General features: G+C 55.5%; 1 protein-coding gene across 2 annotated transcripts in view; it reads left to right on the forward strand.

Moving 5' to 3' along the window:
• Positions 1 to 587: 587 nt before the first annotated feature.
• Positions 588 to 23,323, forward strand: part of ARHGEF7 (Rho guanine nucleotide exchange factor 7) — a 104,527-nt gene continuing 81,791 nt past the window's right edge. Inside the window, exon 1 of one of the 2 annotated variants that reach the window (XM_047756079.1) lies at positions 588 to 788. In XM_047756079.1, the coding sequence (XP_047612035.1) occupies positions 624 to 788 (165 nt within the window). In that variant the 5' untranslated portion in view covers positions 588 to 623. The remainder of the gene's footprint in view (positions 789 to 23,323) is intronic. The other variant, XM_047756073.1, reaches the window with a different exon arrangement.

Raw genomic sequence — 23,323 nt, forward strand, 5'->3', positions numbered from 1 at the left:
TGCGCTGGGGACCCGCCGGGCGCCAACGGCTACGGGCGCGCGCGGCCCGGAGGGTAGGAGGCCCGGCGAGCCCTCCCCGGCCGGCGGGCTGTCGCCTCCTGGAGGTCACCGGGCCCTTGGGGCGGGGGCCCAGCACCCGGCGGCGCAGGTGGGGACGCGCGCGCACAGCCGGCCCGGGTGCGGAGGGCGCACGGCGGCGGGCCCCGGCGGGCGCGTGGGCGCGTGTGCGGCAGCCGGGTGCCGGCGCGGCCGGGGGTCGGGGGGCCGGGAGGCCGGGGGCCGGGGCGCGGGGCCGCTCCAGCGCGGCGTCTTTCTTCTCCTCGCAGTGATGTCATCGGCGGCAGCGGCTGGCAGCCGGGAGGCGGCGGCGGGGGCGGCGCCGGGCGGCCGCCGCAGGTTCATGTGCATCTAATGAAAAGGCACTTGACAGTCGGCCAGGACGCACGCGAGGGAGCGCGAGCCGGCCGGACCGCGGCGCCGCCCGAGCCAATCGCCGTCGCCGGCCTCTCCATGGGCGAGCAGGAGGAGGGGGCGGTGGGCGCAGCCGGCCGGGCCGCGGCCGCTCCGAGGTGAACCGCGCCGAGACGGGCTCGCGGCGCGGGGAGGCCGGGCGCGCCGCCGCTATGAATTCCGCCGAGCAGACCGTTACGTGGCTCATTACCTTGGGGGTGCTGGAGTCGCCCAAGAAAACCATCTCGGACCCGGAGGGCTTCCTGCAAGCGTCTCTGAAGGATGGGGTGGTCCTCTGCAGGCTGCTGGAGCGCCTGCTCCCCGGGACCATCGAGAAAGTGAGTGCCCCCCGGCCCGCGCCCCCGCGGCGGACAGGCCCGGGCGCTGGGAGGCCCGGCGGGAGGAGTCCAGGCGGTGGGAGCCCCGGGCGGTGGGAGGCCCCGCGCCCCACCTGGCCCCCGCCGCGGCCCGGGATGCGCGGAGACGCTCGGGCGCAGGGTCGCCGGCGCCGGCACCTGGTGGCCGCGCGGGCCGGGAGAGCGCCGGGCGCCGCGGAGCCCACGCGCCTCCTTTGTGCGCGGACCCGGGAACGCGGCCCGCGCGGGGGGCGCGCTGGCGGCGCGAGGACCCGGTGGCGGGATCCCGCTCGGGGCGCCATTGTGTGCGGTGGCCGCCGGGGAGGGGGCCGGGCCGGGTTCAAGGGGAACGGCCGGGGGAGGCCCGGAGGGAAGGGGAGCGCTCCGCTCTGCCCCGCCCGGAGGAGGAGTCGCCCCTCTCCGCGACCCGAGCAGAAAACCAACCGCTCCAGCGCCGCGCACAGCTGCCTCGCAGGCTTTGTTTGAACAGCTTTTGTTGGTGGTACCGTGTGAGAGTTTCGCCCTCTGCTTAGCTGACCGATTGCGTTGTGCGTTTTTAAAAGATGCATTTATCAATAGCCGAGGGTGGGCTGTGAAATGATTTGCTGCCCTCCCCGCGGAACAATTCCCCTGTCCCCAAGCCCAGATGGCAGGCGCAGGAAAGCCCCGGCGTTCTTCAAGTCTGGCATAAGATCCTAGATTTCATTTTCAGGTTCCTACCTGATTTTAAACAGAGCCCCTAGTCCTGGAGACGTCTCTTCTATTGCCTGGTGGTTTCCTCGGGGCTGGAGTGTGAACCTTGACCACAACTCTGCGAGGGATTCAAGTTTGCTTCCTCCGGCTCCGGCTCCGTTGACTAAGTAGGGGCGAGCGGGTACTTCAAAAACACTGCAATTCTATCCTTTTTTTTTTTTTTTTTTTGCCAATACATAATCTTAATATCAGCAGTTACTTAAATGGTTTAAATTTAGAAATTAAAGTGCAGACTAATGAGAAATACTATTTAACTTTGAAAAATGGAGTATATCAGCCCCGCAGCACAGTATTAATTCGCTAATAATAAAATATTAATTAGGTGACTTTACAAAGTAAAATGTTTAATCTTTTAAGTTTGCTCATGTTCTGGCACGGCATTTTAAAGGTCAGAAAAGATTTTATGTGATATGAGTTGTGGATACATATGAGTTTTAGGTATTTTCTTACTTGGGACATATTTCTGAAAGCAGAATCTGCATTTTCGGATGAATAGTCCTGGTCTGTCTGTCCAGGAAATAAAAATGGTGCTTCTAAATGAAGCTGATGTCACAATAAAATTATGATTGAAGATAGGAATAAGGAGCAGGAGCTAACTTTGAAGGCACAGAATACTTGGTTGTTATCTGGATATCAGGACCTCTAGTAATAAAAGACAGATGTTGAAACGCATTGAAAATGCAGGCTAACTTTACCAAAGTGGGCTTATGTAAAAAAACGGTTCCATTCGAAGAGTGAAGCTTTGAGAAACTTCAGAGGCTGTCTGATCACAACCTGTCATTGTTGACGCATGTGTTATTTGGCATATTCGCTGCGCGCCTATTGATCGGCAGATTTCAATAACCGCTTTCTTTTAAATTGTTGAACGGTTTTCTTAGAAAACCGTAGCATTCCTTTCACCTCGGAAACAACAAAGAGAGGAGTGAGTAACATGTTTAATGTGCAGAAGCCCGACGGAAACAACCCAACATGTCCTAAAACTGTGGTCATTTGGAAACTTCTTACAGCGCAGCCAACCTTTTACCCCCCCCCCCGCCCCCCCCCCCAACTTGTTTGTCTCAGAGGGACAATCTCAATGAAAGTTCAATATCAAAGTAGCACATTGTGGTACAAAGGTAGGTTTGGGGAGTAAAATATTAGCCATTCTCTGCCTCTAAAAACCCCTGGGTTTTAGAAGTCTCACGAGCCCGTTCCATTTCCTCAGAAGAGTATTTATTTGAACTTTCTGATGTTTGTATATGCACAGCAGATAGCGTTTGCCAGAAAGCACACGCGGTGAACAGCTTTTGCTCAAATGTTGGAATGTTAGTCTGAGGATGTTTTTCCTTCAAAAGGAACATTTGGGAACCTCACTGAGTATTCCTGTGGACGCGGAAGGATCTGAACTTGACCTCAGTTTGCCACATCAACACACAGGAGACTGGTTATCGGGGTGCAGGCAGCCTGCAACTTAACTTTTGCAAATGCACAAAATTTAAAACAAACCCTCAGGCTGGGGAGAGCATAGCGCAGAATCGGGAGAAGGTTCGGGGTGGCGCAGGGCTCCCATGTGCCTTTTATTAAGAAAGCATGTCCTGGTAGGTCTTGTGCTCGACGTTGGCTTGTTCTGTCTTAGGGCCAGCAAGAGGCTGCAGGACTAAACGGGAAGTTCGTCTCGGTTCAGAAGGTTCTGCTCATTTTAAAAAGCATTCTGTTGAGGTTCCCTGCTTTCTTCGGGGGGAGGGGGTCCGACAGGACAAGAGGGGCTTATAGACTGTACGCCAGCACTTCAGAAAACAGACCGTCTCGTTATTGTCCGCGAGGTGGGGAGAGGAGGGGGCGTTACTAGTTCCCCCAAGTTTTGTACGAGGCTCTTCTGCTTTGACTTTGTCTAGTAATGGCTGGGATTTTGCTGACCTGCCCACACTGCTTGCGTCTCTCATTCCTCCTGTGATGAGAAACACACACAGGCCATGGGAGCCAGGGAGCCCCGCGAATCAACACTTTAAACAGCTCTGGACTGGCTGGTCAGAGGTCGACATTGAGAGACAGTGATATTCCCCCTCTGAACTTCTGTACCATTAGGGAGACACAGTCAAATAACGGAAGTCACACAAGGCTGCTTAATTCTACTGGTAAATGCAGCAGGTGCTGGCATCACCGTGAAATGTTCAAGGAACGTGGTTCTTCTCTCGTTGCCCAGGATGGCAGAACACCGTGAGCGGTCACGTGTGGCCCCGGAGATGCCACCTGTCGGTATTAGTGGAAAGCAGCCGAAAGTCAGATGCCGCCCTCTGGTCCTGCTGGACGCCCTGGGGGTGCATGTGCATTCAGACTGGTCGAAGCTGTCGGGCTGTGTCTTAGCTTCTCAGGGCTGTGGCAGCAAAGAACCCCAGGCTGCACCCCCGAGCGGCAGCCTCTCACATCCTGGAGGCGGAGGTCCCACAGGGAGGTGGGGGCGGGGCGCTCCCCCCGCAGGTGCAGGGAGGGTCTGTCCCAGCCTGTCTCCCCACCGCGTCTCCTCTGTGTCCAGACATCCTGTTATAAGGACACCAGTCCCTGGATGAGGGCCTCCCTCCCAGTGTGACCTCAACTTAACTGATGACCTTGGCAGCGACCTTGTTTCTAACTAAAGTCACGTTCTGCAGCCTGGGGCTCAGGGCTTGACCGTGTGCATCTCAGGGTCCCAGCCAGCCCACAGCAGGTGGCATGATAAGTTGGAACCAAGTCAACTTCCTAAGGACCTACCTGCCTGCGGGGGACCAGCTGCTGTGGGAGAAAATGAGACCAAGACACATGTTCTCAAGGGTGCTGGTTCAGGAGAAAGCAGCCGAAAACGAGAGCGGCGTGGGATGGAAGGCAGGGAGACGTCTGAGTCTGGCGAAGACGGAAAGGAGCGAGGAAGAAGTTGCTGGAGGGGCCTGCGTCCGAGCTGCCCAGCCTCTGACGCGTGTTCTGACACGTGGATTTGAATGTGGTTTGTAGTTCCCAGACTACGATCTGGCAGCGTGAACTGATCTTCCACGGGCTTGTAGAAAATCTTGGTGAATTCTGATGCTGTGTCGGAAGAAGACTTGGCTTTTTCTTAGTGGATTCCTGACCTGTCTTCTGCTCAGTCCTAGGATTCTGGGGCGGGGCGGGGGTGTGGGAAGGAAAATGAAGACGTTGTGGCCGCTGGGCTGTAGTTCTGAGCGCCCATGGAAAGAAGTTTGCCTCTTTCGAGGCCCTTTTGCCCTGAGAAGGGTGTGGTCAGCAGCGGCAGTGTGGTGTGTGTCGGGGGTCGCCTTCAGGACGAGCTGGTTCCAGAGGCCAGCGTTCTGTCGGAAATAGCTGGCGAGGTACTCAGAGAGAAAAGCCATAGGTCTTGTTCTTTTAAGGAGACTTCTTCAAAGTTTACAAACTGAAATATTGGCTGTATTAAGTTGCTTCTCATGAATCTGCTTAAGGTTTTGGAATGGTTCGTTTTGTAATAATAAACATCTGTTTTTGAAGCATGTGACTTTCAAGGACTGTCTCAGCCCTGCACCAGGGTGATTCTCGTTGGGGTTTTAGGCCCAGAGAAGGGGATGGCTGTGACTGTGTTGGCTGGCTCCTTCAAAATGAAGCGAGCACACATAAATTCAATTTAAATCGGGACCACCTCCAGTGCTGTCCTGAGTGCCAGGCTGGACGTGCTGCAGCGTTAGCAGGGCTGGGGGAGGGGCTGCAGGCTGGCCTGCAACTGCCTCTGGGAGGGACCAGTGTCTCTGCTGTCCCGGGACCCTTCTGTTAATAGCGGTGACACCTGTAGGGGCCTGCCCCCTCCTTTCTCTTTTAAAGAAAAAAGGCACGCGCGCCCTGGGTGGTGGGGGCCGCACTGGAAAGTGGTGGCACTCGGCTGCCGCCCCACGGTCACCTCGAGACTCCCGTTTCACAGGTGAGGACACTGAGGCCCAGCTGCTCCCCCCCCCCCGCCCCCGCTAAATCAGAGGCGGTTCCTGCTTCAGGAATGATGGCCCAGGTGGGGGACCAGACGTGGTGGCCGTGGTGGACACAAGAGTCTGCCATTCAGCGGGCGGCAGAGGGGGCAGGGGCCGCGTGGGGGCTGCCGGGAGCTGCTCTGCCTGGCTGGGCGGAGGGGGTGCCCCCGGGGACAGCTGGTCAGCTCTCGCTCCGGCATCCAATAACCCTTGTGGGGCTCCCGGGCCTTCCTGGTCCTGAGTCTCCCGGGAGTCCGTCTGTGCGCCACACGTATGTGAAGGTCTGCCTGCAGTCCACTTTCTCGGCGGGGCCGGCGCCAGCCCCTTGGACCGGAATCACATGGGGACCTGTCACTGTCGGGAGAAGGCGGCACTGGGCACTGGGCTCCACCGCGGGCAGCACCGGGGGCCCGGAGAGTCCGTGGTCCTTCCTGGGGTGGTCCCAGGGTATGTTCCAGAGTCCCCCATTTGCTGTGTGACCTCGGGCAACCGGCCTAACTTCTCTGCGTCTGTTTCTTCCTCCTAAAAACGAGATGAAGGGCTCCTGTCGGAGGGAATGGCCTGCTGCGGCAGCAGGGTCGTCATGAGGGTGAACGAGCAGTTCTGCGCACGGCCTCGTAGGTGTTTGTGATTTCGTGGGTCAATCCCGAAAACGACGCCTGCTCTGCCCAGAACCGGGCCGGGATTCGAACCTAAAGGCCATGCGAATTCAGGGACATTTCCTTATTCTCACAGCTGGGCAGAGTCTTGCAGCCTGAGGAGGCTGGAGCTTCGCCCTTCCCACCCCGACGGACCACCATTGTCTGGGGCGGGGAGGGGGGACCGGGGAACTTGGCGTCCCGGGCCCTCGGTTCGTGCCAGGTTCCTGTGCAGCTGCTGAGCGCACAGCTGCAGCCTCCCCGGGGCCAGAGGGCTGAGCTGGGGGCTCGGGTTTCAGGTGTATAGAGTTGCACGCCTGGGGAGGGCCAGGACAGTGAGGGCCCGGCAGCCCGCCTGCGTCGCAGAGGGGGGCCTTGACTTCTGACCCCCCTTCTTCAGTTCTATCACGTTAGGTCAGGGGCGTTTATTTCCTGGTGGTTTTATATTTCGAAGCTTGGCTCAGAATTTTTAAAGTTTTCCGAACAGGACTGGTAGTTCTCAGCCTCGCTTTTGTGGGGTGCTGCTGTGTCTGCCGGCCTCTAAAAGGCAGGCAGAGAGGGTGGGGCTGTGTACGCAGGTCCAACCCATTTGTTCAAAATATTAAATCTGATATTATCACATTCCTACTCTGTGCAGGCCAGTGTACACTTCGTACACTCGGAGCCACGCGTACACATGTTCTGTGCCGCCTTTTCAGGCGCATCGTGAGAGAAACAGTGCAGTGTGCAGTGCGAAGCACGTGCGACGTGTGACTTCTCCGGGGAAGGAATTCTCAGGATGCCATCGCACCCAAACTCATCGTTTGGCCGGTGTTGTCGCCAGGGCAGCGGCGCCCGGCTGTGCAGGCGGCGCACGGCCTAGGGAGTCACTCACACTGTAGTCTAAGTGAAAGGCGTTTCTGGGCTGTGCTGGGGGAGGGCTCGGGGGCCGTGGCCGCGGGGTGGGCCTCTGTAGGCGTCAGGCCCGTCTACGCAGCCCATCGGAGGAGGGTTGTGGGAGGTGATGGACGTGGCTCCGATTCTCCCTGCTTCCCGAGCCGTGTCCCTTGTGGAGTGACGCTGCCGTGCTTCCCGTCGAGAGGTGGAGCCTGTTTCCTCCCTTCTTGACTCTGAGCTGGCCTCCGCTTGTCCTGGCCCGTGCGATGAGGCAGAGGGGACAGGCCCCAGTTGCTAGTGCAGGCCTTAGGAGGCCTTGTGCGTTTCCTCACCCTCTCAGACGCGGGCTCCACTCCAAGGACAAGCCCAGGTCCCGACGCCGAGCGAGGCCACACAGCCGAGAGCCCAGCTGTGCCCGCTGAGGCCTCCTGGGCCACCTGTAGCCCGCTTACCCCCGTCGCTGCAGAGAGCCCAGCCAAGGGCAGCAGAGCCGCCGCCGGCCCAAGGTGCACCGCCAGCGCCTGCTCGCTGCGGCGCCACCGAGGTTTCGCGGCCGAGGTGCTGCAGCCTCGCTCTGCAGAGGTCGGGTTCAAGGCTGGAGAAGAGAAATGGTGTTTGCGCACAACTTCAATGCTTTTTTAAATACAATTTTTATTTTTTCCATGCCAGCCGATTTACAGTGTTCCGTCAATTCACCTTTACTTCTTATTACACTTTCAGCAGCTTTTTAAAAAGGGGCCCAAAACATTTCTGTCTTTTCTCTAAAGAAGGTGTATGTCATTCGGAGCCAGAGAAGAGGGGCCCTTAAAGCCTCTTTCAGCCTGCGTCTCATCGTTTTAGTCTGACCCAGGAATCCTCATTGCCAGGTTTGCTTTGAACTCGCAGTTTCTGGCAGGGACGTCCTGTGCTGACGGTGTGACTTTCGTTAGCAGCCAAACCGAAGCCCTTCGGCTGGTCTAGCTCGGGATGGCTGGTAACCGCCTGGCCTGTGATGGCCTTTCTCCCTCATTTCTGAGTGTCTCGTGCTACGTTCCTGCCAGGAAGGCACTTTCCCACCGACTCCCTGGGCATGAGATGGTCTGAGTTCAGAAGCGACTTTTAAGTTCCGTCTGCAGGTAGCAAATTTGTTCTGAGATCTTTCGTCAGAAATACAGATTTTTCTGAAAAAGCCTCCCACTTCCTGAAGGCCGAGAGACTACGACGCTGCCCCTCACTCTGAGGAAGACGGTCAGAGGGCCTTTGGCAGAAACTTGGGCGTTTCAGCGGAACCGTCCTGGCGCCCGAGGCCCCTGCTGCTGGCTCTCCCGCGGGAGCAGCGGCCTCGGGGCCGCGTGGAACCTTCTTCCAGGCTTCGTCCGTGGAGGGACCGTGGGGGCGGTGTCCTGTGGTGCTGGAGAAACGGCCTTGTTCAGGGATGCTCGTAAGACATTGATGCTGCTAGGAGGTTTCTTCTCACGAAAATACGAGATATTCTGGTCATCGTTCTCTTGCTCGGTAAGATATTTTTGTCCCTTTTGAAAACAAGCTCCATAAATAGAACGGGGTTAAATTCCCCACAGGCTTGTGGCAGAGGTTAAGCTTCCAGAAAGTACCACGCTTTTCGGCCGTACTTTTAAGGGACAAGAGGCTGGAACTGAGGTTCTCACAGACTCCATCAGCGCACGAGAAACGGGGAGGTTTCCTTCTCATTCCTCTGCCCTCTGACACGGCACCTTTACTGAGACCGAATGTGAGTTGCTGCCGTGTCAGGAAGCCAGGGCTGCTTCTTCAAAGAACTGACAATAGCTGCATCTTGTTGGCCAAGTCTTAAGCTTCCTGCGAATACATTGGTGGGACGGTCTTCTGGGAGGGAGGAGCACTGAGCCTGCACGTGGCTGAGGACTTGTCGTCTCCAAGAGAGCGTCCACCCCAAGAAGCTAGAAAGTAAGGGCAAGTGAAACCCCATGTAAAAACAGACAGAATGGTAAAGAACAGAATGGGAATCAGTGAAAGGGACAGAAAATAACCAAAAACCAAAACCAAAACCAAAAACAAAACAACCCAAAACCCGAAACACCAACAAAACCAAAAGCTGGTTCTCTGAGAAAATCCATCAAACTGATGAGCCTCCACTGATCAGGAACGAACCTCCCTGGGAGGGAAGACCAAATGATCAATATGAGGCATCCCTGTAGATTCTGCAGACATTTCAGGGATAATAATGGGATGTTCTGGGAGTTCCCTGGTGGTGCAGCAGATTAAGGATCTGGCTTGTCTCTGCAGGGGCTCGGGTCGCTGCTGAGGTGCGGCTTCGACCCCTGGCCCGGCACAGGGGGTGAAAGGGTCTGGCGTTGCCACAGCTGTGGCTCGGCTTCAGTCCCTGGCCCGGAAACTTCCGTATTCCATGGCTGTGGCCATGAATTAAAAAAAAGGGATGTTATGAACACTTTAATGCTGCTAAATTCTGTATCTTAGATGAAAAGTGCAGTTTCCACGGGAGACACACGACCAAAGCTCATGCAAAAAGAAACGGATACTTTTAATTCCGTATCTACTACAGAATATAAACCTGTAGTTTAAAAGATACTCGTAAAGAAAATTCTTGGCCAGCTGGCCTCCTGGTGAATTCCACCAACCGAGTAGAATGTGTAAGGAACTCCCAAGACTCGAGGATAAGGAGACAATCCAATTTAAAAAAAATAGGCAAATGGTTTGAGCAGACGCTTCACCAAAGAAAATATGCTGATGACAAACACATGAAAAGATGCTTGACGTTGTGAGTCGTTAGGGACACGTGACTTCAGACCTCAGTGAGATACTACTATTGAGATGCCTAACCTATTCAAAGACCCATCCTACCAAGTGTTGGCGAGGAAGCAGAGGAGCTGGAACTCCACCCGCTATTGGCGGGGCTGCAAAATGGTGTCCCTGCTTTAGAAAACGGTCAGTTTCTTGAAAACTTAAACACACATCAACCAAATGATTGAGCACTTCCATTTCTAGGTGTTTACTCATGAAAATGGGAACAATACGTCCCTACGAAGTCTTGTGCGCAAATGTTCACAAATGTTAATAACCAACTGGACGCAACCCACGTGTGTCCAACTGGCATGTGGACACAGAAGGTGTGCGGCTTCCGTGGGACATCTCACTCAGCAGGAAAAGGGGATGCTCTGTAGCACGGGGGGAAATTAGGCTGAGAAGGGAAGCTAGGAAAAAGGTTCATACTGTGTGATCCCACTTACGTAAAATCCTGCAAAATGCAACACCATCGGAGTGACCAAAAGTAGAGCAGTGCTTGCTGGAGACCCTCTGGGGACACCAGGAGTCCTTGGGGTGGCGGGTGCGTTCATTTTCTTCACCCTGGTGATGGTTGCACAAGTGTACACACGTCAGAACTTCTCAAACTGTGCACTGTAACTCTTGCGTCCAGCGTGTATAAGAGGACGGCAGTCACCCGGGTCCTGTGGGCAGTGGCACTTGCATTCGTTTTACTGCCCGTCCTCTGCTTTGGGACGTAATTGTTTAGGAAACAGGTGTAGAAGGCAGACGTGCAAGTATACCTGGATCCACTGCCTGAGAGCTCATTCTCCTGTATTTATCTGCTTATTTTTCCCCATCAGCTCTTTCCTGGGTATCTGTTAAGGTTCAAGACCTGTGCTAGGACCCTTAGTGATTAGCAGAAAGGCGCTCACAGACCATCCAGTGAGGAGAAGAACCTGAATGACACTGTGCGGATTGGTGGCTTTGCGAGCGGATGTGCGCGCTCTCCGTGCACCTGCGACAGGCGTCTGAAAGTGTGTGGCCGAGGAGCCCGCCTCACACGTGGCAGGTGGGCAGGTGCCGCCTCAGGGGACTTGGGTGGTGCTCCGGTGGGGGGAGGACTGGGTGTAGTTAGAGCAAGAAGTGGGGAGCTGCGAGGGCAGCAGCAGGGGTCTGGAGCCACGTTTAGTTTTGAAGGTTTTGCAGAGTTTTAAAGGGAAGAATGATAGGCTTAGCTGCACATTTTGAAAACAGTGTCCCTGACGTTCCAGTGTGGGAAACGGATCAGATGGGGGCACAGAGGGGCTCCGGTCATTGAGCCCTTGGCACCGCTCCTTGGAGGCGGCCTTGGCAGAGACACGAGGATGGAGCTGGGAGCACGGAGGGAAGGCAGGCGGCCGGGCTGCTGCTGGCGCGAGGTGGGAAAGGCTGCTGGAGGAACTCTGGCTTCTGGCTGCACAACAGGCTGGGTGGCGGAGTCACCGAGTGACACGGAGCCTGGCCTGGGGCCTGCGCTTGGCACCAGGGGACGGGGAGTGGATTCAGTGCCCAGGGCGTTGACTCGGAGCTCGGAGAGGACCCCTGGGCTGGGCTGTGCCTCTGGGAGTCACACCAGGGAAATGAGGTTTCTGGTGGGGAAATTACAGGTAAGCACTCAGGAGGGCCTCGGGGACTCGGAGGTGGCTGGCCAGGTAGTGACAGGCCTGGGGGGCTAGGGAAGGTGGCAGTTACGTCAGGAGAGGGCGTGGTGACCGGAAGTCACTGGAAGAGGATGACCGATAGGCTGCGAGAGGTCAAAAGAGCGCACCTCAAAAAGCCTGGAGTTCCTGTCATGGCACGGTGGTTAACGAATCTGACTGGGAACCACAAGGTTGTGGGTTCGATCCCTGGCCTTGCTCAGTGGGTTAGGGATCCGGTGTTGCCGTGAGCTGTGGTGTAGGTCACAGATGCGGCTTGGATCCCGCGTTGCTGTGGCTGTGGTGTAGGCTGGCGGCTACAGCTCCGATTCGACCCCCAGCCTGGGAACCTCCATATGCCGCGGGAGCAGCCCTAGAAAAGGCAAACACACACACACAAAAAAGCCAGAAAGTCCCCGAGCCTTGGCGATGTGCTTGGAGGGAAGAGGGCCCTTCTGCTAATGGTTCTGGGCAGGCTGGCCGAGGGGCCAGCCTCGTCCTTCTGACTCTAGCAGGGCGTCTCTGCTCAGGTGAGGGGCGAGGGTGGGTTCAGGACAGACGGGGCAGCAGAGGACACGGAGGCTGCGAGTTGAGAGGGTTCCTGAGCGTGGATGATGGCGGGGCACCCAAAGAGAGACCGTTGGGTGCTGGACTGTATGAATTTATAGCATTTTTTTTTTTTTTTTGCTTTTTAGGGCTGCACCCACGGCATATGGAGGTTGCTGGGTTAGGGGGCGAATTGGTGCTGTAGCCGCCAGCCTACACCTCAGCCACAGCAACGCAGGATCCGAGCCGCGTCTGCAACCTACACCACAGCTCACGGCAACGCCAGATCCTTAACCCACAGAGCGAGGCCAGGGATGGAACCTGCGTCCTCATAGGTACTGCTTTGCTGCAGCGGGAACTCTGTGATTTTTTTCTATTATGATATTTATCAACTCTTGAAAAATTGGTTAAGAGGAAGTTGATCTTCGGCTGTTTTTTTCTTAATAAAAGAGACTGCAGAAAACTATTCCTTTCAGTGGCTTCAGGGAGGTGAGGCCTTTTAGGGATGTCAGAGTTTAATTTTTTATAAAGTTCAGGTTCAAGTGGAAGACTGTTTTATAATTTTAAGAATATATATGTGTCTCTCCTGGGATTTGCTTTCTCTTTCTCATTTAGAAAATGCTCACAATTAGGAGTTCCTGTCCTGGCTCAGTGGTTAACGAATCCGACGAGGAACCATGAGGACGCAGGTTCGATCCCTGGCCTCCCTCAGTGGGTTGAGGATCTGGCATTGCTCTGAGCTGTGGTGTAGGTTGCAGACGCGGCTCGGATCCCGTGTCACTGTGGCTGTGGTGCAGGCCGGCAGCTGTAGCTCTGATTTGACCCCTAGCCTGGGAACCTCCATATGCTGTGGGTGCGGCCCTAGAAAAGACAAAAAAGCCAAAAAAAGAAAAAAGAAAAAAAAGAAAGTGCTCACAATGAGTTGTGTATCATGGTCCACGAGGGGAGATAAAACTGAGTCCGGTCGTGTTTACTGGGAACAGCGGTCCCGAGGAGCCACCGGGAACGCGTGCGGGGTCTGGCGTGGTGCGTTCTCTCTGCCGTCCAGAGCAGTGGAACCTGCCCGTTCAGGCTGACCACGTGCAGGGCCTGGAAGGCCGCCAGTTACTTTCTCCCCGAATCCTTCTTCTTCGAGAGGTTGGTGGGAAGAGTGTGATGGGGGGGGGAACGTTGATGGAAGAAGTGTCTGTCTGTGTCCCCCCCCCAACCCCCATTGAGGAGCTTATGGCCTGAACATTCCTGGGTTGGGATGGTTTTCCTTGTCTTCTAGCTGGAAGTGGCATAGCTGCCCAACCTTAGTTTCTGAATGAACATTTTTACAATTTCATGTAAAAATGGTAGTGAAATTATTGACTTCAGCGTTAGTGGTACACGCATTTCAAGCTGTTTTTACGTGATGATGGGCTTCCTGTTGTTGTGTGCCTTTGGCTCAGGTGGCTGTGTGGTTCTCACCCCTGAGTGTGCCCGAATCTCCTGGAGGCTTCACCCCAGAGTTTCCGATTTTGTAGGGCTGGTGGGGGTTGAGAAGGTGCACTTCTCACAAGCGTGCAGTTGTGCTGGTGCTGCTGGTTCAGGGCCCACTTGAGAACCCTGAGCTCATCAGCCCAGCACGTGGGTTATCAGTCTGTAACCCTGGACCCAGTCAGACTGCGCGCCAGGCCCTACAGAAGACAGGAGGGGTGATCACCTGGGGGTTTTTCCGCAGGTGGGCACAGGCTGCTTGCCTACCTGGATGTGTCCCCACCCCTGCTTGAGGAATTCCCTAACTGAGTGTAGGCCTCTGAGTTCAGGACTGAGCAGACCCCACGGGCTCGCAGGGGTGGAGAAGCTTGGAAAGAAATCCTGCCCTGGATTGGAAGGGGCACTTGGAAGTGATCTGAAAAATGGGATTCCTCACTTGTTTCTTTACATCTAGACAATTCCTGCATGAAATAGAAGAGGACCACAAGCTTTAGTAAGAGGCCACGCTTAGGCGGTTTGTACGAGATTTGGTGAATGCATTGTTTAAATTGAGGCGCTTAGGAGAAATCCGTGAAATATTCCAGTTACAGTTGGGGGGAAATCGAGCTAATTAAGACGACGTGCTCAAGGATGCAGAGACCCTTGTAGGTAAGAGTTTGCTCTAAAACTAAGGCTTTCTGGAGTTCCCGTCGTGGCTCAGTGGTTAACAAATCCAACTAGGAACCGTGAGGTTGCGGGTTCGATCCCTGGCCCCACTCAGTGGGTTAAGGATCTGGCACTGCCGGGAGCTGTGGTGTAGGTCGCAGACATAGCCTGGGAACTGCCATATGCTGTGGGTTCGGCCCTAAAAAGCAAAAATAAAAAAATAAAAAATAACCCTAAGGCTTTTAAGCCCAACGTTGTAAATCAACTATACTTCAATTAAAAATGTAGAAACGTAAAAAAATAAAGCGATGCTACCTATAAAAAGCCAAACAAAAAACCCTAAGCCTTTTATGGGGAGAGGGAACTCAACCACGCTGCAGGGTTGTGGGGTCGGCACGTGTCTGGGGCCCGGGTGAAAAGGCTCTCAACGTGGAAACGGAAGAGCCCACTGAGCTGTGGGTCCTTCTCGTGCTGCTTCCCAGGGGCAGGGGGTCTGCGGTCCTTCAACTGGGGACCGTTTTCCTCTGAAGGTCAGCAGGAGTCTGTGGCCCTCGCTGGCCTTCCGTCAACCCCGAGGACTTGTGTCTTGATTTCATTCCAGTTTATGCGTTCGAGTTCGGTAGCCAGGTAAGACTTCACTTCGACGCTGGATATGGGAGAAAACAGAGACAACTCCTGGCGAGCTCCTGGCGAGCTCCCCACCCAGTCTGGTCACAGGATGTTGCCTTTCCAGATGTCATGGCTGGTGAGCTTCACGGGTGGCCTCCTTCCAGCCGATGACGCTGGAACCAGCAGGCAAGGGGTTTCAAGCCACCATCGTAAAAAGGCTCCGAAAGGCAACTAGAAATTCTCTTGAAACAAATGGAAAAAGTAGGAAATAGGACTTTCTTCCGGCAAAGAAATAGGACTTATAAAGAAGACACATCTGGAAGTTATAGGTCTGAAAAATAGAATAACTGAAAGAAAGCTCACTGGTTGGACTCAGAAGTCGGTGGAGAAGACAGGAGACAGACTCCGCGAGCTGTGGACGCAGCGGCATCTGCTCAGCCCGAGAAGGAGAGGGAGCAGGTGCAGGAAGGAGCACGTCGCCAGGGCCACGGGGATGGCAGGCGGGAGGGCGGCAGCCCCGGCAGGGCCCTCCTCTCTGCCTTCCCTCGCCCCCCTGTCCCGCGTGGCTCTGCGCTCTGATTGTCGGAACCACACGAGGTTTTCATCACCTTGTTGTGGCCCGTGTGACACTTGGGACCCCTCTCACCTGGGCAGGTCGTGGGGGCAGGGACCGCCCCGCTCGGAGCCAGGATGTGCCTTAGTGACAGAGAGACGGACGTTGAAACCAGAGTGCTGGCTCTGGCAAATGGAGCCCTGGATGCTGAGCGGGGCCCTCGGAGAGCTGGCGGCAGCCGGGCGGGGCCGAGGTAGCAGGATGTACCCGGTGGTCATGACAGGAAGGGCTTCAGGGCTTTGCGCTAAAACCCAAGAGCGCCTCTCATTTCTCTGTGTGATCTTGTCCACGGTGATGTTTCCAGGTCTTTTCGGCACAGTTCCTGTCTGAGACACTCAGTTCTCGTGCTAGAGCCGTTCCGTTCCCATTTGGGTCTAGGTGCCGTCTGAGTCACCCCCTTCACGAGAGGTGCTAGCACCCGGGGATCCCGGCACCTGGTCAGGGTCCCGGACAGGTCCTCTGTGTATCCACGCGCTCACTCAGCGCAGGGTTGTATCCAGGCCAGGCGCTGAGATGTGACTCCGAGTATCCCAGAGCCGGGAGGCGTCCTGGACACGTGCACAGCAGGTTACGCCACCTGCAGACAGTGGCCGGCGCTACGAGAAAACTGGGGGAGGCGTGGGGGTGCCAGCATTCACGGGGGGCTGCGGTTTCACATCTGGCGGGTCGGGTAGGCAAGGCCGAGAAGCAACCTCTGAACAAAAACTTGCTGGGTGTGAGCAAAGGCCTGATGTGACATCTGGGAGAAGGGGTTCCAGGTGGACGGAACAGCCAGGGCGAAGGTCCTGAGGGAGGCACCTGCCTGGCGAATTCTGGGGCGAGCACAGGCCCCTGGGGGCTGGGGAGAGCAGCGGCTGGCCGATGAGGTCGGTGGGCGTGAGGGAGCAGACCGTGTTCGGCCACCACGAGGACTTGGACTTAGGCAGTCAGTGGCCTTTATCTGCAGGTTCAGGTTTCCAGGAAAATTGAGCAGAAAGTACAGAGACTTTCCCGACGCCCTCCGCCTTCTCCTGGGGTTGGCGCCGCGCGTTCCTCGTGATGCAGCAATACTGATACTTTCTTAAGTCAGTTCCTTCGCGTATGTTGGGCTTCGCTCTGTGTCGTGCAGCCTGTGGTTTTGGACGCAACCTGTGTCCAGCAAGCATTACAGCCATGCAGGACAGTTGCCTGCACTACCCCCCCCCCGCACCGCCCCCTGCCCTCTCCCGTGGTCCCCAGCAGCCACTGAGCTTTTTGCTGCGCCCAGTTTACCTTTCCCAGGGTGTCCCATGGAATCCCGCGGTGTGTGGCTGTTTCAGACTGGCCCCCCTCTGCAGTTAAGCCTCCTCCATGTCTGGCTGTGGCCTGATGGCTCATCTGTTCTTCTTGCCAAATGATCTTCCACTGTCTGGACGGACCACAGTCCCTTTACCCATCATGTGCTGAAACACATCGTGATTCGTTCCCGCTCTTGGCAATTACGAACAAAGTTGCCACGAACGTTTGTGCTCAGGTTTTGCAGGGTCATCCGTTTTCAGTGCTTTTGGGTAAATCGGATTTACCAGGAAGCTAGACTGCGGGTTCCTCCGGGGAGAGGACGTGTAGCTCTGCGGGGAGGTGACCTCCAGCGCCTGGGCGGGTCGGCATTCCTGGGCGGTGTGTGTGGGGGGGTTCCTGCCGGTGCCGGCCCTTGCCGGCACCTGCACCATCGGTGCTGGGTGGGTGTCGTCTGACGGGGGTGCAGAGGCGTCTCACTGTGGTAATTGGCATTTATGCCCCTGATGCCACATGACATGGAGCATCTTCTCACAGACTTAGGTGCCCGCCGTCTGTGTATCTTATGTGGTGGGGAGTCTGTTCAGGTCTTTTGCCCATTTCTAAATTGGGTGGTCTGTTTTCTTACCGTTGAGTTTTAGGAGTTCTTTGTATGTTTTGGATGCAAATGCTTGACTGGATGTGTACTTTGCAAATGCAGCACTCTCTTCCAGGCTGTGTCTCATCTCTTCATTCTCTCCCAGGACGCTGGCTTTTACTCTGGTGAAGTGGGGAGCTCTCGAGGGTTCTGAGCAGAGGCGTGATGTGACGGGCAAGTTAGAAATTTGCAGGGGCCTCCTGAGTGGGCACTGGCAGCTCATCTCCTTTTAAATTTGCGTTTGTTTATCTCTTTGGTAGCCTTTAACTGATGAAGGGCTATGTTTCTAAGTGATTTTTGAAACCGCATTTCCCCCGCTGCACACGGCTGCACGTCTCATTCCGTTACAGCCCTGTCTACTTCAGCGCGTGCTCTGCAGATAGTGAAGAGTTTCAGGAGCTGTCGATCTTTTTATCACCTTTTTATCACTCTCGCTTAATATGAAGTCTCATCTGGCTTCTCTCACATAAGAGGCTTGTACAGTCTTTTAAGGCGTGGTCACCTCCGTCCCCGGCTCCGCCCTCTTTCCCCGGCTCCGCCCTCTGCGGGGGGAGAGGGGGCTCCTCACCTATTTTTGGAGGTGCACCCAGCAGACCAGCAGGTGTCCTCGCTGTGTTCTCTCTCCTCCTTCAGGCTTCTTTGTCTTAAGAAGGCTCCCTTTTGCTTCTCAGACTCTCCAAAATCAGCCAGCCCTCCCCACATGCCGACAAGCCTCCCACCTGCTCCCGCGTGGGCGAAGGTGGTCAGTGTCCAGTCTTCTGGTCCTGAGGCTTTAACTTGCCTTAAATGCAGCTTCTCGGGCTGTTTAAAATGAATGGCAGGGAGTTCCCTTCGTGGCTCAACCGTTAACGAACCCGACTAGGATCCATGAGGATGCAGGTTTGATCCCTGGACTCGCTCAGTGGGTTAAGGTTCCCACGTTGCTGTGGCTGTGGTGTAGGCCAGTGGCTGTAGCTCTGATTCCATCACTAGGCTGGGAACTTGCGTATGCTGCAGGTGCAGCCCTAGAGAGCAAAAACAAACAAACAAAAAACAGATGGATTCTTTAGTGGGGAGGGTGCTGCCGGTGCTTTCGCTGTGTGTGGGCAGAGGTGGGGCGGGAATGGCAAGGTGGATGGGCTGGCCAGGGAGGCAAGACATCTGGGGACATGGGTTTAAACCGTGCAGTTCCAGCAGTGGCTGCGGGCATGGGACTTGACATCCTAACCTGCGGGGCTCTGGTCAAAGGTAGGAGGCTGAGTGTCCGTGAGGCAAAGAGCCGCCCTGTGACATCTGTCGCCACCAGTGTCCCATGCAGAGAGCAGGCTGCACGTGCTGCTGGGGCTGGGGCTCCCCCCGCCCCCCCCCCCACCGCCCACTGACGCTACAGGGCACCCGGCACCTTCCCACGGAGACCACAGCCTTCTCCTCCCAGGGCCAAATGGACAAGGCCTTGCCAGCCACTCTGAACTGTGTTCTGCACGAGAGGAAGTGGGTGCCGAAGGACCAGGAACAGTGTGGAAATTGTGCTCAGGGAGTAAGCAGTGGCTCAGTTACAAAGCACATGTTCCCACTGGGCCGAAGGCTGAGAATGAGGGGAAAAAAGATGGCCGTTCCGTAGGAACAGGTGAAACTTCAGTTAAGAAAATGCTCTGGCCACAAGACCCCGCTGAGTTGTCTTATGAACGAGTGCTCTTCTGTCTTCCTGTATCAAGATCCTTCAAGGAGCAGCCTCTGCTTGGGAAGGATCAAGCCACTGACAAGGCCCAGCCCTCGCGCCTCTGCTGCCCAGGGGCCAGCACAGCCACACGGGCCTGTGCCGTTTTCCAGACTGCTGTCACTTGACAGTACACACCTGCCTTTCTTGATCGGGCATTACCGAGGGAGCAACACACAACTGCCGGGGAGAAATTCAGCCTGGGCTATATCTGGGGAATGTCTGTGCTCACATTTAAAAAAATCCATTTTTGGCATTGGTGTGACGTGGGGACGGTGGCCACCACCTCTGAAGGATTTTAACTGTGCTTCTGGCATCTGTGGGAACAGAGCCTTGGGGGACACACGAGCTAATGTAAGCCGTGCCGTCCTGCATGTCTGGGGCGGCTGAACTTGGCGCGCTCGTGTTTCTGACTGCCCTCCAGACTCGGCCAGCCCTGTACTAACGGAAAAGGCATCTTTCTCTTTCCTCGGGTGACTACGGCGTCCATTCGGGAGCTGGGCTCTGGGACCGTTGAAAAGGAAAGCAAAAGAAAAATGCACTTTGTGGAAGGCTTCGATTTCTTGCAGCGAATTGCTCGTGATCCCAGGTTCCGGCTCCGCTGGCCGTTTTCAGCCCCCCGAGCCTCTGGCTGCAGAGCGGGCGGAGCGCTCCCCAGGAGCGTGGCCCCTGATTGGGAGGCAGCTGCACCCAAGTTAGAATGAAGCCCTGAATTTAGTGTCTGGCAGTTTCCGTGGTGTAATCGTTTCCACTGTGGTGGATTCCAAGCTACCAATGTGACGATAGCGAGCGCAGTTGGGGCGGGAGCAGGTGGCCAGCTTATCTCCGAGACCGTGTTTGCTGCCCCGTGGGGCGGCTGCCAGCCTGGTTCCTGCGAGGGCCTCTGACTGGCTGAATCCCACCGGCAGGCAGAGAGCGGGGAAGCCTGGTGGACACAGCCTCGGAGGCCGGCGTCCCGGTGCGGAGAGCAGGACGGAGCGGAACCCAGGCACCGGGCTCTGGGGTAGGGCCATTTCTCCAGCCTGTTTCCTCATCTGTAAACTCCCCCTGACCCTGTCCACACTGGGTTTGCACGCCCCTCTGTGCTCAGTGAGTCAGAGGCCTAAGTGGGTAAGTCTTTCAGTCCCCTGTGCTGTCTGGGGGCCTGCACCCAGGGAGTGTGCGTCTCACGGGGAGCTGAGGTCTGTGCAGAGGCCCAGCTACAGGTGGGGCAGAGGCAGAAGCACAGGTGTTCAGAGGTGATTCTTCTTTCTTTCTTTTTTTTTTAGGGTTGCACCCACGGCATATGGAGGTTCCCAGGCTAGGGGTCCAATCGGAGCTACAGCTGCCTGCCAGCCAACACCACAGCCGCAGCAACGTGGGATCCAAGCCACATCTGCGACCTACATCACAGCTCAGGGCAACAGGGGATCCTTAACCCACTGAGCAGGGCCAGGGATTGAACCCAAGTCCTCATGGATCCTAGTCGGGTTTGTTATTGCTGAGCCACAGCAGGAGCTCCAGAGAAGGTGATGCTGTCGCCGGGTGATGAGGCTAATTTGATGGCACACACCTGGGAGACCTTTCCTGCTGTGCTGAGAGTTTTTCCCAAAGGGGAAAAACAGTGTTTCCTGGTTCACGGTGCAGGCTCTCTGCATCCTGGTACCTCCGTATTTTCTGGGACCTTGTCAGAGATCAAGGCCCCAGCCTGCTGGTTAACGTCTGTGGCAGCCCTAATACTGCTCCTGCAGGTGGCCCCGATGCACGCGTGCATTTGAGAAACAGCGTTCCCAAACCCATCAGATGGGGGACGCCGAGCTCGAGGGCGCACCCCCAGCCGCTGCGGGAACCGGGATCCCAGGCCGTTGGGTGTTTCCCAGTGGTCGGAGGCGGCGACTCTCTGCTCTCCGTCTTCATTGCGGTGGAAAGCCTGCCTTCTGCTCCGTGAATGACCTGCCTTCTGCTCCATGGGCCTGTTCTTCCTCATGCAGTTCCGGAACCTGAGGCTCTACACGCTTTCCGAGTCAGAGAGAAGCAGCTGCTTGAGCAGGCACTTTATTTGGACTGAGGGTGGAGCTGGCTGTTCCCGGCGTGGCGTGGGTGACGGACAGGAGCTGAGGAGGAGGAAGCTGGACAGCAGCGGGGGTCTCTGAAGTGACTCTGCTTTGTGACTCTGTTTGTAGCAAGTTCTCAGAACATCGGACACACCCCTTTATCACCTACACGGTATAAAGGCCGTGTTTCAAAGAAAATCACAGCGGTGTGGGGACTGTCCCCCTGAGTAGAGTTGTTGGCAGGAAAGCCTGGAGTTCGATATTGTGGAAAGTTGGGGAGAGGGATTCTGGAAAGCGAGCGGGCAGCTGGTCCCAGGGCCAGAGCTCCTCTCTGAATACACCTGGAGCGTCGGGTGGGAAACTCGCTGTCAGGCTGTGAAGCTTCTGGTGGCTGTGAATCAGGCTGCTGTGCACCTCCTCGTACGTGGCTTTTGTGGACCTATGTGCTCGTCTCTCTTGGGTAAATACTTAGACGAGGAATGGCTGGGGCTCAGGTACGTTTATCTTGGCAAGAAACTGCCAGTTTTCCCAGCACAGCACACTCTACTCCTGCAGTCCCGCGAGCGGCCCCAGAGCTTCCATCCTCGCGTCTCAATCGGGGACGGGCAGGGTTATCTGTGCTTTGAGTCTGCATTTCCCTGACGACTAATGGTGCTCGGCACTGCCTCACGCGCTCGCTTAGCGTTCACACAGCTTTAGCGTCATACGCGGGGGGCTTTGAAACCCCTCCCTGGGTAGCATCGTCTCTCGAGTGTTTCTTCCTTTGCTGTTTCACCCGTGACCTCCGCTGCCCTGACTGGTCTCCATCCCTGCAAAAAGGACGGACTTTTCCGATGTCACACCTTTGAAAATGCAGTTCCATCTGCCTCTTCACCCTTCTGGCCCCGACTCTGCTGTCATCAGTGGGCTGGTGAAGCCCCTGGCCCTGCTCTGTCTGTGCCTCCAGGTCCTGAGTGCACTTCTCTGTGGGTGTACTTGCCACGCGGCGGGGCAGCTCTTCCTCACCCAGGGCAGGGCTGTGCCTCACTCTGCTTTGCATGCATGGTGCTCATCACATGATCTGCTCATCACATGACCAGGGATCTAGGTCCAATATTGTCGACTTCATTTATTATGCATTTCATCCTCCCCACAGTCCTGGGACCAAGGCCTTTAATTGAGGACATGGGTATAGACGGAGAGAGGCAAGTGGCTTGTTGGTGTGTGTGCGTTACAGGTTTAGGATACTATTCTTGCTATACTTTGACTCTTACCATTCTCCAAACAGGTATGTGACTTTAGGTAGAGAGTTCAGGGTAGTTTTCAGGGAGTCCATTTCCATTTCCAGATCCTAAGTCTGCATCTGTGCGCAGCTAAAACTGACTAGCCGGAGAAGGTGCTGTGACCAAGGAAAGCATCACCGGCTCAGGGGCCCGCCTCCCCTTTCACAGGGACCTCCTCCCACTTCTCCGCAGGTGTGCGCAGCAAGGCGGGAGGCCTCCCCGCAGTGCCTCCAAGGGCGGTGGTGCTGGGAGGGGGCGACTCTGGTGACTTCGTGTTGCACTCAGGGGTCTACTTATTGGCTTTCACAGAAATCAAAGGAGACCCTAATCAAACTGTTAGCTGCTGATTTTACATTTTTATTTATGACAGATTATATCTGGACTTTGGCAGTGTAATTCAGAAGGCTTCAAAGAATCAAGTTACATCCCAACAAAACTCCTTCTATTTCCATGTGCTTATTTTAAGAGGGTTTCTCAGTGTTCGCATAAAAAACTTCAAGATGGGAACAGAATTGGTGCTGGACTATATCTCCTTCCAGCAGTGAGACAGTCATCCATGGGCAAATGAGCTAATGAAGAAAACCCTGTACATCTCATTAAGACACATTTCTAGGAGTTCCTGTTGTGGCTCAGTGGTTACCGAACCCGACTAGGAACCATGAGGTTGTGGGTTCGATCCCTGGCCTTGCTCAGTGGGTTAAGGATCTGGCTTTGCCGTGAGCTGTGGTGTAGGTCGCAGACGAGGCTCGGATCCCACATTGCCGTGGCTGTGGTGTAGGCTGGCGGCTCCGATTCAACCCCTAGCCTGAGAACCTCCTGATGCCCCGGGTGTGGCCCTGGAAAAGACCAAAAAACCACAACATGCATATTTCTAAATAAAAACTTATATTTTATATTTAATAATTTTCATCAGAAACGGATATATATTTCCATCATTTCTGGACTCACACTAGTTGTTTTACTTCAGAAGAGAAATGATCAGATCCATTGGGTCCCTGTTTTAAATGTGGGTGTGTTCTTACCATTGGTGGGGTTCATTTTACAAAAAGTCACCACGACCACTGAGTTAGCAACAAATGAACCGCTACTTCTGGAGAAGTACAGGGTGAACCTGCTTTGAGAGTCTGCTCACAACATT

This window comes from Phacochoerus africanus, chromosome 13 (genome assembly GCF_016906955.1).
Source record: "Phacochoerus africanus isolate WHEZ1 chromosome 13, ROS_Pafr_v1, whole genome shotgun sequence".
Classification (NCBI taxonomy): domain Eukaryota; kingdom Metazoa; phylum Chordata; class Mammalia; order Artiodactyla; family Suidae; genus Phacochoerus; species Phacochoerus africanus.